The 12,943-nt window shown below is 51.5% G+C and overlaps 1 protein-coding gene and 1 long non-coding RNA gene across 3 annotated transcripts in view; both read left to right on the top strand.

The window, feature by feature from the left end:
- Positions 1–12,872, top strand: part of ARHGAP17 (Rho GTPase activating protein 17) — a 43,960-nt gene extending 31,088 nt beyond the window's left edge. The window contains exons 11-20 of one of the 2 annotated variants that reach the window (XM_054271271.1): positions 195–306; positions 1,083–1,164; positions 1,594–1,674; positions 2,309–2,422; positions 2,786–2,877; positions 2,994–3,150; positions 4,703–4,924; positions 6,495–6,661; positions 7,284–7,910; positions 12,297–12,872. In XM_054271271.1, coding sequence (XP_054127246.1) covers positions 195–306; positions 1,083–1,164; positions 1,594–1,674; positions 2,309–2,422; positions 2,786–2,877; positions 2,994–3,150; positions 4,703–4,924; positions 6,495–6,661; positions 7,284–7,910; positions 12,297–12,424 — 1,782 coding nt within the window. In that variant the 3' untranslated portion in view covers positions 12,425–12,872. The remainder of the gene's footprint in view (positions 1–194; positions 307–1,082; positions 1,165–1,593; positions 1,675–2,308; positions 2,423–2,785; positions 2,878–2,993; positions 3,151–4,702; positions 4,925–6,494; positions 6,662–7,283; positions 7,911–12,296) is intronic. The other variant, XM_054271270.1, reaches the window with a different exon arrangement.
- The window catches only part of LOC128934041 (uncharacterized), a 207,620-nt gene that overhangs the window by 162,840 nt on the left and 31,837 nt on the right, over positions 1–12,943 (top strand). The window lies entirely within an intron of this gene.

Here is a 12,943-nt window from a genome sequence, read left to right as displayed (position 1 = left end):
GATGCACATACAATGAAATTAGGGGTGGGCCAAGGGTGGGACAGAGCTGAACCATGGTCAGGTGGCAGTGACAGGGCACATGAAGGGCCAGCTGGGTTACAGCTGTCAGGGAAGGCACCAGAGCTGGAGTGTTCTGTTGTGAAACTGTGCCAATGTGTGGTTACCAATCATTCTGTTTTATTTCTCCGGTGCAGGGCTTGTTCAGAATTGCTGCTGGAGCCTCCAAGTTAAAAAAGCTGAAAGCTGCCCTGGACTGTTCCACGTCCCAGCTGGATGAGTTTTACTCAGATCCCCACGCTGTGGCAGGTATTGGGGTGTTCTGAATGCAATCCAGGTGTAAATTACACAGCACAGGTTCCTGCTGCTCAGGGGGTATCTCCACACTTAAACTGGGAGAAGGGACAGTCAGTGGAAGGTTCACTGCATTGGTATTGGGGTATTGGGGTGTTCTGAATGCAATCCAGGTGCAAATTACACAGCACAGGTTCCTGCTGCTCAGGGGGTATCTCCACACTTAAACTGGGAGAAGGGACAGTCAGTGGAAGGTTCACTGCATTGGTATTGGGGTATTGGGGTGTTCTGAATGCAATCCAGGTGTAAATTACACAGCACAGGTTCCTGCTGCTCAGGGGGTATCTCCACACTTACAATGGGAGAAGGGACAGTCAGTGGAAGGTTCACTGCACAGTTTGACACAGGTAATTGTAGGGTACCCATACTGATCTCAGCTGCTGTATTTGTGACTATGGCGTGTAAAATTCAGGTGATCACAATGGCCCAGCTGCCATGACAGTGTTAACCTGGTCAGGGTAGGTTAGAGCTGTGTGTAGACCTTCAGCACATCTTTATAAGAAGTCCCTTGTCCTGAAGGGATGGTTCAGAGTTTTACAGCATGTTTCTGTCAAAGTGCACCAATTCCTGACAGACCCTTTGTGCTGAGATCTGAGCAAGTGTCAGGTCTGGCCACTTTCCCTGGTACTTGGAATTCCCTGCACAGATCAAACTGCAAAGTGAGGGCAGAATTTTCTCTGAAGTGTGCAAGCAATGGCTCAGGAGCCAACCTGTCCCTGTCTGCTTTGCAGGTGCCTTGAAATCCTATCTGAGGGAGCTGCCAGAGCCTCTCATGACCTACAGCCTGTATGAGGAGTGGACACAAGCTGCCAAGTAAGCATGCTAGAAATAGCTGTGGAGGAAGTCATGCTGCATATCTCTGTTAAATTTGATTCTTCACAGATGAATTCAGAAGAAACAGCCGAGCTCACACAGTTATTTATTATTGCACTAACGGGTATTCGTGTAACAAATTATTTTAAATAATAAATAGCACAAAAAATAAAAAATAATAAAAATTGCACAAAATGGGGTGAAATATCTATTTAACTATTAAGGCTGCTTCAGGCTGCTGGCTGCACAGTATTGATGCTCAAGCAGTTTTGTTGCAGGTAGAGATAACTCAGGGATCTGACAAGCAGGTTACTGAGTACAAATCATTTATTTGGCATAAAGGGAAGTTGGTACCATCATCTCTTTGTCACTGCAGGAACCAATTCCTGCCCTGAAAGTAAGATGCCATGGCATTTTTTGTCCTTTCAGTATTCAGGACCAGGATAAGAAGCTGCAGGACTTGTGGAGGATTTGTAACAGATTACCTGAGCATTACCGAGTTAACTTCAGGTAGGTGAGAGCATCTCCTAGCTCAGCTGCTTGGCACCCCAAAGCCAATTAAACTAAACTCTGATCCAGGTGTGCTGTTCTGGCCAAATTCAGTGAGATTTATAAAATACCTCCTGTTTCATGCAGCAGTGGCCATGCACAGGTGGTGTCCTCAGATTGATTCCCTATTGGCCGTCAGGAAATAGTGATGCCCAGAGCCTTTCTGCTTATGGCTCTGCTCTTTGCTGTAGTTTCCAGTCTTAGAAATCACCTGGATCTGTCTTAAACATCTCATTTTTCCTTTTGGCTTTGTGTTTTGGAAGTGAACCGGAACAAAACCAGCTCTGGTGGTTCCTAGAAGCATGGAATTTCCATCACAGGACATGAAACTAGCTGAAGTGAAGGGTTTTTCTCTGGAAGTATAACATTTCTGTGGTTCTGTTTTGCTAAGATGGGAGCTGCTTTCTTTGCTACCCAGTTCAACTTTTATGAGTCAGGAGCAGAAGCTTTGGGCAGCTGCCAAGCAAGTGGGCTGCTCATCTCATTTCCGTCTTGTTGGGAGCTCTCTGTACAAGCTCTTCAATTTTTATTTACTTGTTTTCAACAAGAAACGCTCCTGGTTCCTGCTCTCTAATGATTTCTTTCCTTTTTGAAGGTATTTAATCAAATTTTTGGCCAAGCTTGCCCAGAACAGTGACGTTAACAAAATGACACCGAGCAACATCGCCATAGTCCTGGGCCCCAACTTGCTGTGGGCAAAGAATGAAGGGTGAGTTCTTTTAAGAAAGCCACAAAGCAGAATGGGGGGAAGCTGGAGAATTGATAGGTTTAAATCCTTTAGCAAGGAATTCAGCAATTCACAGCAGCAGACTATTTACCTAAAAAATACTTCAAGTGTTCTTTCAGCCCATGCCTCGAGGTCCTTTGAGGCAGGAGGGTTTTAGGAGTGTTTCCCCTAAAGGTTGTGGATATTACTGAATGTCTGGAGTCCAGCAGAGTTGCTCTTTCTCTGGTACTGAGGAGCTGATCCGTCATGCTTAGCCTAAGTTGTTATTTAGGTCATCTGAATTGATTTTCATTTTCTCACTGTGATGGAACTCTGAATAAAGCGTTGTTCACATCTCTCCTGCAGATCCCTGGCTGAGATGGCAGCAGCCACCTCGGTGCACGTGGTGGCAGTCATTGAGCCCATCATCCAGCATGCAGACTGGTTCTTCCCTGGAGGTGAGTTCTGCCACAGCCCAGCAGTGTCACACTCCCCTCCAGCTCAGCCTCAGTGGCTTGTGCAGTGTGGGATGTGTGTGTGTGTCTGAGCAGGCATTCTGTCTGTCCCTCTTCAGATGAAGATTTCAACGTGTCTGGGGCCTTTGTGGCAGTTCCTGCTGTAAATTCCAATCACTTGTCACACACTGGGAATGACTATGAATGTGGGACCCTGGAGAGGAAGAGGCCCCTGAGCATGACTGTGATGGAAGGGGATTTGCTGAAGAAGGAAAGGTAGGTGTAATGCTCACCTTGGGGGTCCATTACAGCCCTCTTCCAGTGAGGCTTCAATCAGACACCTCCACTGGTGTCAGGAGAGGAATTTCATGGAAATGCTGTAGATAACAATAGTGATTTATTCCCTGTTGCTGCAGCCTGAGGATGGCTCAAAGGTAATGTACTGTTATTCCTTCCGGTTACACTCCATGCATGACAAATCCCAAGCAGATATTGCTGCTCCCAGTCTCCATTCTCCTGCACACACTGGGGGTGGTGTGAGATTCTGCAACAGAAGTGTCTGCAGTAGCCTCTCTAACTTCTGGTATCCCATGGCTTCTCTTTCAAAGCCCAAAAGCTGAGGTGGTGTTACCTGGTGCCTTCATGATAAGACTTCTGAGTTGATATGGTACAGTATTGCCACAGCAAGCAGTAGAATGCTAAAAACCCCCAGTAAAACGTGCTGTTTCCCATATAACATGTAGTGTAACGTTCATTCTTATCACTCATCATGAGTATTCAAGTGATGTGCTTGTTTCTAGCTGTTGATGCAAATGTTGTTACCTGTTAGCTGTGACCAGCCACATGCAAATTTGTCAGCACTCACAGAGGAAGAAGAAAGTTCAAGATTCAGTTTAACACAACAAGAATAAAATAATTTCTAGAACGAATATGCTCTATGCATTCTAAAATCTGTTAGAGTTGGGGTCTGTTTCTCCACTGTTCTCCTTGAAACACAAATAGAACGATTTGGGTTGGAGAAGACTGTAAGGATCTCTCATTCCAGCCCCCAAATCACAGCCTGTATCCAGTAGCTTTTTTTGAATCTTTGCTAGTGTGTGATAGAAACAAACTTCATGTGGCAGAATACATGTAGTGAGGAGCTACCAACCGTGGTATGTGAGGAAACGTCTGTATTTACATGTGAGATCCCAGTGCTCTGACCTCATTGTCATCAGTGTTTGTCTCCAGATGTCACTGAGTCGTTTGTTCTTATCCCTCTGTGGGGATGAGCCAAATCCTGTTGCATGTCTTAACCTTGCTGGTGTTGTGCAGCCACTGGGGGCTCTAACAAACATCATGGTGTGGTGCAGCCAGTGCAGGCTCTAACACCGTGGTGTGGTGCAGCCAGTGGTGGCTCCAACACCATGGTGTGGTGCAGCCAGTGGTGGCTCCAACACCGTGGTGTGGTGCAGCCAGTGGTGGCTCCAACACCGTGGTGTGGTGCAGCCAGTGGTGGCTCCAACACCGTGGTGTGGTGCAGCCAGTGGTGGCTCCAACACCGTGGTGTGGTGCAGCCAGTGGTGGCTCCAACACGGTGGTGTGGTGCAGCCAGTGGTGGCTCCAACACCGTGGTGTGGTGCAGCCAGTGGTGGCTCCAACACCGTGGTGTGGTGCAGCCAGTGGTGGCTCAGTGGGTGCTCTAACAAACACCGTGGTGTTGTGCAGCCAGCTGTTCCTCGTCGCCGCTTTGCATGTGGGGTTTGTCTGGGGGTGGGACGCCCCGAGTCGTGCTGCAGCAGCCCCCGGGGTGGCCGCCTGCTGTGTTCACTCTCTGTTCTCTCTGTAGCTTTGGTGTGAAGGTGCTGGAGCTGTCAGTGACCCCGCGGCGGTGCGGCACGGTGAGCAGAAAGCTCACCTCGCCCGCCTTCCAGCCGCCCCTGCCGCCCTGCGAGCCCCCGGGGGCCGAGCCCTGCCCGCCCTCGGGGGCTGAGCCCGGCCCCGGGGCTGGCCCCGCTCCCTCTGCTGCCCCAGCAGAGCAGCCCCCGGCTCCAGGCACTGAGGATGCCAGGTAAGAGGCACGGCTTCGCTGGCAGCAGCTTGGCAGCGGCTCTGGCAGCGACCTGGTATCACCTGTGCCCCAGGATGTGCCATGCAGGTGAGGGCAGCATCACCCTGGTGCCACCTGTGCCCCAGGATGTGCCATGCAGGTGAGGGCAGCACTGCCCTGGTGCCACCTGTGCTCCGGGATGTGCCATGCAGGTGAGGGCAGCACTGCCCTGGTGCCACCTGTGCCCCTGGGATGTGCCCTGCAGGTGCTCTCCTGCCACCAGTATGGCTCCACAGTTGGGCTTCTGAAATAACATACAGAACTGGTCTTACACACAGAATTGGTCTTACACAATAGCATCCATGGTTCTGGGTGTTCTGCGTTTCGTCTGCTAATACAACGTACACAGCTCTGTCTGTTCTGGAGCTCATCTTCTAGCACACTGCAGTTCCTGGGGGAAAAAATGATGATGACAAATACACTCTGTTTCTGCTGCCCACACTGACCCTCCCAGGTTATGTTCTGGAGATGTGCACACAGGTGATACCAGTTTGCTGCTGAAAGAGCAAAACTTACAGCGGTAATACCACAAACCTGTTGGTCCTGTTTGTTGTTTCTTGTTTGTTGTTATCTGTTTATGTCTTGTTTTGTTATTTGTGTGTAGCAGGTGTTAGTGATGAGCAGACTTGCTTACAGGAGAACTGGCAGTCAGTTTATCATATTTCAGGATTAGTTCCTTTAGGACAAGTAGCTACACAGGCTCTTTGCAATTTAATTTCTCTGGAAGCTCTGTGCTCGTGTCCCTGAACTCCAGGGCTAATTGCAGCAGCCTGAGTTCCTCCTGTGAGGGGTGGAAGCAGCACTTTGCTGTCAGCTCCCCAGTGCTCTGAGAGTGTGACAAACCGCGTGTGAAGGCTGCAGTGCCTCCAAATGTCAGCCTCAGGGTGAAGCCCCACCGTGGGGTTGGATGCAGCACTGACTCTTGTGCACAGAGCTCGTTCTCAGGTGACATATTTACAAAACCTGCTCGTTTGGAAATCCCCTGCACACCACTATTTCCTCCACAGATGGTTTTTGTGGCAGAGGCAGCTGAAACGAAACCTCAGGGGTCATGTGTGAAAGTTGCACTTAAAATCTGCACAGGCTCTGTGCAAGTACTCACAGTTTGTTAACAGCACCTGGAGAAACTGCACAGTGCCAGTGGAAGTGAATAAAGCCAGTCCTTTGGAGGGCTAAAGTGCTGCAGGTGGCTCTAAATACAAGCAGTGAGGGAAGCCTGCGGGTGCACGGCCACAGGAGGGACCCTGCCCAGACCCACCCCAGCTGGCTCATCCTCCATCATCCCCATCAGCCAGCACTGCCTCAGCATCCACCACTGAGCCACCAAGTGCCACATCCACGTGTTTTTAACCCTTCAGGGGCTGTGACTCCACCCCTTCCCCTGGGCACCTGTGCCAGGGCTTGGCAATTCTTTCCATGAGAATTGTTTCCTGCATCTGATCCACGGCACGGTTTGCAAGGGAGCAGCTGCAGCTGAGCCACACAAAGCACCGAGGTTACACCATCTCTAACAGGGCTCTTTCCTTTGCAGCACCTCCAAGCCCAAGGAGAGCGCGAGTGCAGCCACTCCTCCCCCGGTGAGGAACGGGCAGGCAGCCCCAGCCCCAGCCCCGGGCCAGGCAGCGCCCAGCAGCTCCCAGCTCGGTGTCAGCCAGCCCCAGAACGCTGCTGGGCCCAGTCCCCACGCCCTGAGGAGAGGTGGGTGCTCATTGCTTTCCAGGCAATGTGTTCCAAGCCTTGAGGTGCTGCAGGAATGCTGCTGAAATCACTTTATCAGCGTCTCTGCCCTTGCACAGGCAGCACTTTCATCTGTTGGCTTGTCCCCAGGGCCTGGCTGTAAAGCAGCTGTGACTTTTGGACTCTCTGAATGGTGACACTGTCACCAGTGCTGTTTAACAAACTCTCAAAAGCTATTGATCAGTAAATGCTTGTACTTGATAATGCACCGCTTCATTTTGATAACACAGCTGGGTTTTTTTGTGCTGCTCATTGTTCTCTTTGAGAGCTTGGTTTGGAATCATAGAATCCCAAAATGCTTTGGGTTGGGAGGGACCTTAAAACTCATCTTGTTCTGTCCTCTGCCATGGGCAGGGACACCTTCCACTGGCCCCAGGCTGCTCCAAGCCTTGTCCAGCCTGGTCTGGGACATTGCCAGGGATGCAGGGGCAGCCACAGCTGCTCTGGGCACCCTGTGCCAGGGCACAACAATTCCTAAGTCCCAATATCCCATCTAACCCCAGTCCCTGGCAGTGGGAAGCCATTCCCCATGTCCTGTCACTGCCAGTCCCTGATGCTGACACGTCCCCTCTTCTCTCCACAGCTATGAAGAAGCCGGCACCAGCCCCCCCCAAGCCAGCCAACCCCCCCCCGGGGCAGCCAGGCAGCCAAAGCTCTTCCCCAGCTGCTCAGCCTCCTTCTGTCTCTCCCAAGCCCCCGGCCAGGAGCTCCTCTCCTCCTGCCCAGCACGCAGCCCCAGGAGCAGCCCAGACCCCCTCTCCCTGCCAGGTGTCTGCCCCCCGCAGGTACTCCAGCAGCCTGTCCCCTCTGCAGGCCCCCAGCCACCCGCCCCCGCAGCCCCCGGCCGCGGCCACTCCTCCCCTGCAGCCCAGGGGCGGCGGCGGCGGCAGCGGCCAAGCATCTCCCGGCGAGCAGGGCCTGGACGTGCCCCCCTGCTCCCCGTCCGTGCCCCTGCCGCAGACCCCCACCCCTCCCGACACGCCCCCGCTGGGCAAGCGCGCGGGCAGCGCCCCCGCCGTGCCCCCCGAGCCCTGCCCGGCGCCGTGCCCGCCCCAGGGCGGCACCCTGCCCCGGCCCCGGCCCGTGCCCAAGCCCCGCAACAGACCCAGCGTGCCGCCCCCGCCGCACCCGCCCGCGCAGCCGCCCGCGCAGCCGCCCGCCGATGGCAGTGCGGCAAACCCCGCCCCGACGGCCTCAAAGGTGGTCACAGGTGAGTGCATCATCATCATCATCATCATCATCATCATCATCATCATCCTCCCCGGCTGCTGCGTGTGGGGATGGCAGGGAGCGAGGCGGTGATGGAGTGGGGGGAGCTGGGCAGCACTAATCTCAGTTAAAATCAGAACTCATTCCCAGTTAGTGATGGAGTTGGGGGAGCTGGGTGGGCAGCACAGATCTCAGTTGAAATACTCGTAGTTAAAATACTCACAGCTCGTTTCCATTTAGTGCCCACTCCAAAGTAGTGAGGGGAGGAGTGAGGGGAGTTGGGCAGCACAAATCTCAGCTGAAATACTCAGAGCTCATTTCCAGTTAATGCCCTCTCCACAGCAGTGATGGAGCTGGGGGATCCTGGGGAAGCACAGATCTCAGTTAAAATACTCAGAGCTCATTCCCAGTTAGTGCCCACCCAGCTGCTCTGCACACAAGGGTGTCCTTCCTCAGGCAGAAGTGTTTGGGGGCAAGTGGAGATGAACTTTTGTTGATTTTTTTGTTCCTGTTTGGAAGCTTAACACTGTGACAGCAGCTCCAGCTCAGCATCTTGGCAGTCAGTTCTGCTTGGACATCTGTTGCCAAAAAAGCAAATATTTAGAGGAGGGAGAAGATGTAGCCAAGGATGGTGGATTTCAGCACATACTGAGATAAGGAAAGGGCATGAGCGGTCACTGACACGTGTTCTAGTAGGCAAAACATGCAGAGAATGTTTTACCTTATGGGAACAGAGCCTTCTGATGTGCATTTAAGTTGGACATCCAGAAGCTGAAGAATCATCTGTATGACACTGTATTTCTTAGGTCAGTATTTATAGAGCCTGACATGTTAAGTGCAGTCTTTGTTTTAAGACAGCCATGAAGTAAAGAGAAACTTTTGTCTTCTCACAGAAGCTTCATGAAGCTTGTAGTTACCAGTTTGGTTGGGATAATGTTGCTTTAATAAAGTTTATTTTTTTTAAATGTAGTTGCTGAGGCCATTCAAAACCAGCAGATTCTGGAATGTTTTCCTGCTGAGTCACTGCTTATTCTGGGAAATTCTGAAGGGAGAGATACTGGATGTGGGAGACTAATGCTTTTAAATCTACTCACAATTAATAATGGTTGGAACTTTCCCATGACACTGCAGCTTCTCTAGAATTAGCCTGATGTGTTGGAATGCAGATATCAATTCTGTTGCCTAACAGCTGTACCCCAATGCCTTCACAGGTGGGGATGGTTACTGCGAATAAGGTTTGTACTCACTCACAGAGCCTGCAGCTCAACTGCTCCTGTTTGTAGCTTGAGTTCAGACGTGTGCTTGGAACTGTGCTCTGTGTCCTCACCCTGTGTAGGAACTGTGCTCTGCCAGCTCTGTACCTCGTCCCTCCATAGCATTCTGCCTGCAGGAGGGTTTGGGGCTCTGCTGCTCAGCTCTGATAAGGCTGTGGACATTCAGTTATTCCTTAGGTCCCTGGACAGAATTCACTCTTCACACCAGGCCCCCAGAGTTATCCCCAGCTCAGGTGTGGTGGGTGACCCATTTCCAGCAGGTTTGTTCTCCTCACTGCAGACAAATTTGACCTTTCCTACAACTTGGTGGTTTGTGGTTACCTTTTAATGTAGCTCCCACTTCAGCTTTGCAGTTAAATTTAACCACTTGGGGTTTCTGGGCAAAATCCAGGCTGCTGTGACTAAACCCATGGCAGAACAGCAGCTGCACCATGGCACATTGGCTGCCAGCCTCCCTGGAGGCTCTGCCTGAGGTGCAGCAGCACAGGACACTGAAATCAGTGTTACACTGGGAAATCAGGCTGGAAATCACTCAGGTTTGGGGTTTCTGGTAATTGGAGAAAGAGGTGGCCTGGAGGCTGCCCCTGGATCCCAAGGCCAGGTTGGGTGGTGTTTGGAGGAACCTGGCATGGTGGGAGATGTCTCTGCCCATTATGGGGTTCCATGAAGAGACCTGCACTAAATGAGCTGCTTAACCAACTAAAAAGTAGCTTTGGTTCTTAAAACAACTGACTTCTGATTGTACTTTTGTCAGTATATTTAAAATATGGGGATAATTTATTCCCAAGCTGAAGTCAGAAGTGGGGCTGGGCTCTGAATGCTGCCAGCACTTCACAAAGAAGTTAACAGCAGCAGCTGTGCTAATGAGTCAAACTTCAAGGAAAGACTTAATCTAAATTTCCAAGTGTTTCACACTTTGACCATATTTATTTTCATTTTAAGGTTTTCCTGGTTCTGAGGAAATTGCTTCAGTGACAGCAGACAGGGAGGGTTTGTTTTACCCCAGTAATGGGAGAAATCCTTATCTTGTAATTAACATCCAGCTGGGGCTGCTTCATTAGAGTTGGGCACGGGAAGCACCTGCCAGAGGGGGCTGCAAAGCAGAGCAGATCAGCCCAGGTGTGTGCTGTAAACACAGCATGGGAGCTGCCAGGCAGGGAAACTGGGAAGGGAAAGCTGCTGAGGGAGGATTCTCTCCAGAACTGGTGCAGGGACCTAGGAGATCCAGGCTGTTCAGCTAAAATCCCCTTGGGGAGCATTGAAGTGACTCTCAGGCTCACCTCCAGCAGTACACCCCATGCTAAAGCATCCACCTTCTCCAGATCAATGTGTTTTAAAGGATTAATAAACTGAATTAACACCACCACCTGTCACATAAGAGTGTCTGCTCTAATATTCACACCTGCACATACAAGCACTTACAGACTCACTAATTCACAATGTGCAGCTGCTGGTTTTAATTTGAACCTTAACAAGTGGAATGAGGGAACAAAATTAAGGTGCCTACAAAGCTCCTAATGATCCCTGAACAGGAATCCTGAGCTGTCCTCAGGACACTGTTAACTCCTTTGTCCATGTGCTGGGCTTTAGTAATGCCTCAAATTCTATTTATGGTGTTCGAGCAAGAAGCCCTAGAATATTCTAATCAAAGGTTTTATTAAATAATCCAGATGTTTGACCAGCATTCAGTAGGAACTGTATTGGCAAGTGCAATGGTAAGGAAAAGGCCCCTGATTGGCCGCCACTGTTGCTAATTGCTAATGATGTGTGTGCTAACTACTAACCCCCAGTGCCCTGCTGTGTGTGTCCCTGGCATGGCCAGACAGGGCTGCCCCTGCTGCATTAACCCACTAAGCCCTGGAGAGCAGAATGTGAAGCTCCTGGTGTCTCTGGCCACTGTCCCCTGTGCTGTGTCTGTGCACACACCCAGAGCTGCTGTGTCCGTGCAGAGGCTCCTGCTGTCCCCATGTCACTCCCTGTCCTGTGCCACCAGTGCTCCTCCCGTGTCACAGCCCCAGAGTGGCTGCCCCAGGCTGCTGGCAGTGCCCCTGCCCATGCAGAGGGGGGGGTGGGATGGGATTTAGGGTCCCTTCCAGCCCAGACCCTTCTGGGGCTGTGTGGCTGCAGCTCCTGCTCAGTGCCAGGCCAGAGCAGGGTGGGACTGCAGCTGCTCTGTGCAGGATCCCAAATCCCTGCAGCCTGGGGGGCTCAGGAGCAGGGCAGGCTGCACTCAGGGGCTGCTTCCCCTTCTCCAGGTCATTCATTTAGCTCAGAAACCTTCAGCTTGAGCTGTTCTGCAGTAACTGCTGGGTTAACTTCAGGGTTTCATGTAGAGTTATGAGTCCCAGTCTCTCTAGGATGCCTGTCTGCACCTCCTGTGCTTGAAAACAAGGCATTTATTTGGATTTTTTGTTGATCTAAGTGATCTAAATTACTTCCCATGTGGAGCAGCTGCTGGACTGCAGTAAGGGATGTCATGGCACGTTGTAAATCAGCTTTCCAAAGTCCTGACAAGATTTTCAGTTACCCTTTTTTGAGCTGCTGGGGATTTTTCTGGTCTGATAATTCTAGCTGCCAGGGCAGTCAGTCACCAGAGATGCAGCGTTTTGTGGTCCTTTTTTGACATCTGGAATAAAATCCTCCCTTCTTCAGAAGAGGCAAAGACCATGGCTCCCTGTTCATACAGGAGACAGGTTTAATCTGCACTTGGTGTAAATAACTTCTGCCTCCTTCTGACACCATCCTTGTTCTGTTGCTTCTCAGAGTCACAGGTGGTGTTCCCAGGTGGGTTATTTAGGTGCCAGATTATTTTGCTGGGTGTTTTGACATGAAAGTCCAGAGTAGCTCTCCAGGGGCATTGGGGAGTCTGATCCTAAATCAGCTCGGTGTCCTCCCTCCTACAGGGAGAAGGGGGTTTGTGTTCCTGTGCCCAGGGTGTGTGGGAGGAGCAGTCTGAGCTGTTCAGCTGGGCCCAGCTCTGTGCCCAAGGGGCCAGCTCTGTCCCCAGAGCCCTCATTGATCTTTGCTTTCCCTTCTCTGCCCAAGGAGATGCCCAGGAAGCCCTGACTCAGTGAGCTGGCCCAGGCTAAACTTGCTGTTCCCTTTTTGTGCAGACTCTAATTGCAGTATTCCAGAGCCACTTGCAAACCCTCCTCCCGAGCCTCCTGCAGAGCTGGGCAGAGAGCTGCACACCCACCTGCTGCTGGACATTGACAATGACACGGAGAGCACGGCGCTGTGACCGCGCCGCGGCGCCGCCTTCCAGCTCCTGGCAACCCCAGACCTACCAGGGAAAGGCTTCTTCTGGCAGCGGGCACAGCTGGGCACAGCTGGCACGGGGCCTTGGCACTCGGCTCCAGGCTGGCCCTGCTTGGAGGAGACCTCTCAGCAAACGGAGCCCAGCCTTTGGCCAGGTTTCGCCCTCAGAAGAAGTTTAATGATCTGGGTCTGGACAACGGTTTTCAAACTCTTGGATGGAAGGAATGAATTCCTGCAGGAGCTCGCCTAGGAAGCGTGGTCAGTGCTGATACAGGTGGTATGAGCAGAAATTCCAAAAGAATAAGAAGCAGAACGTTAGTTATTTAAAGTGCATGTCTGTATTAGGGAAATAATCCTTCTCACGGCACCGTTAGAGGTTCTTTGTAGTTCTTAGCCCGTCCCAGGAGCTGCCTCCAAGGGACATTGCCTCTCTCCCAAGGATCATCTCCTCTCTCCCAAGGGACGTTCCCTCTCCCAAGGGACGTTCCCTCCCGGATTTGCT

This window comes from Melozone crissalis, unplaced genomic scaffold (genome assembly GCF_028551555.1).
Source record: "Melozone crissalis strain CALT ecotype California unplaced genomic scaffold, PUWL_Pcris_2 ptg000012l_1, whole genome shotgun sequence".
Lineage (NCBI taxonomy): Eukaryota > Metazoa > Chordata > Aves > Passeriformes > Passerellidae > Melozone > Melozone crissalis.
The sequence above is the reverse complement of the archived record's forward strand: the minus strand, read 5'-3'. Positions and strand labels throughout refer to the sequence as shown.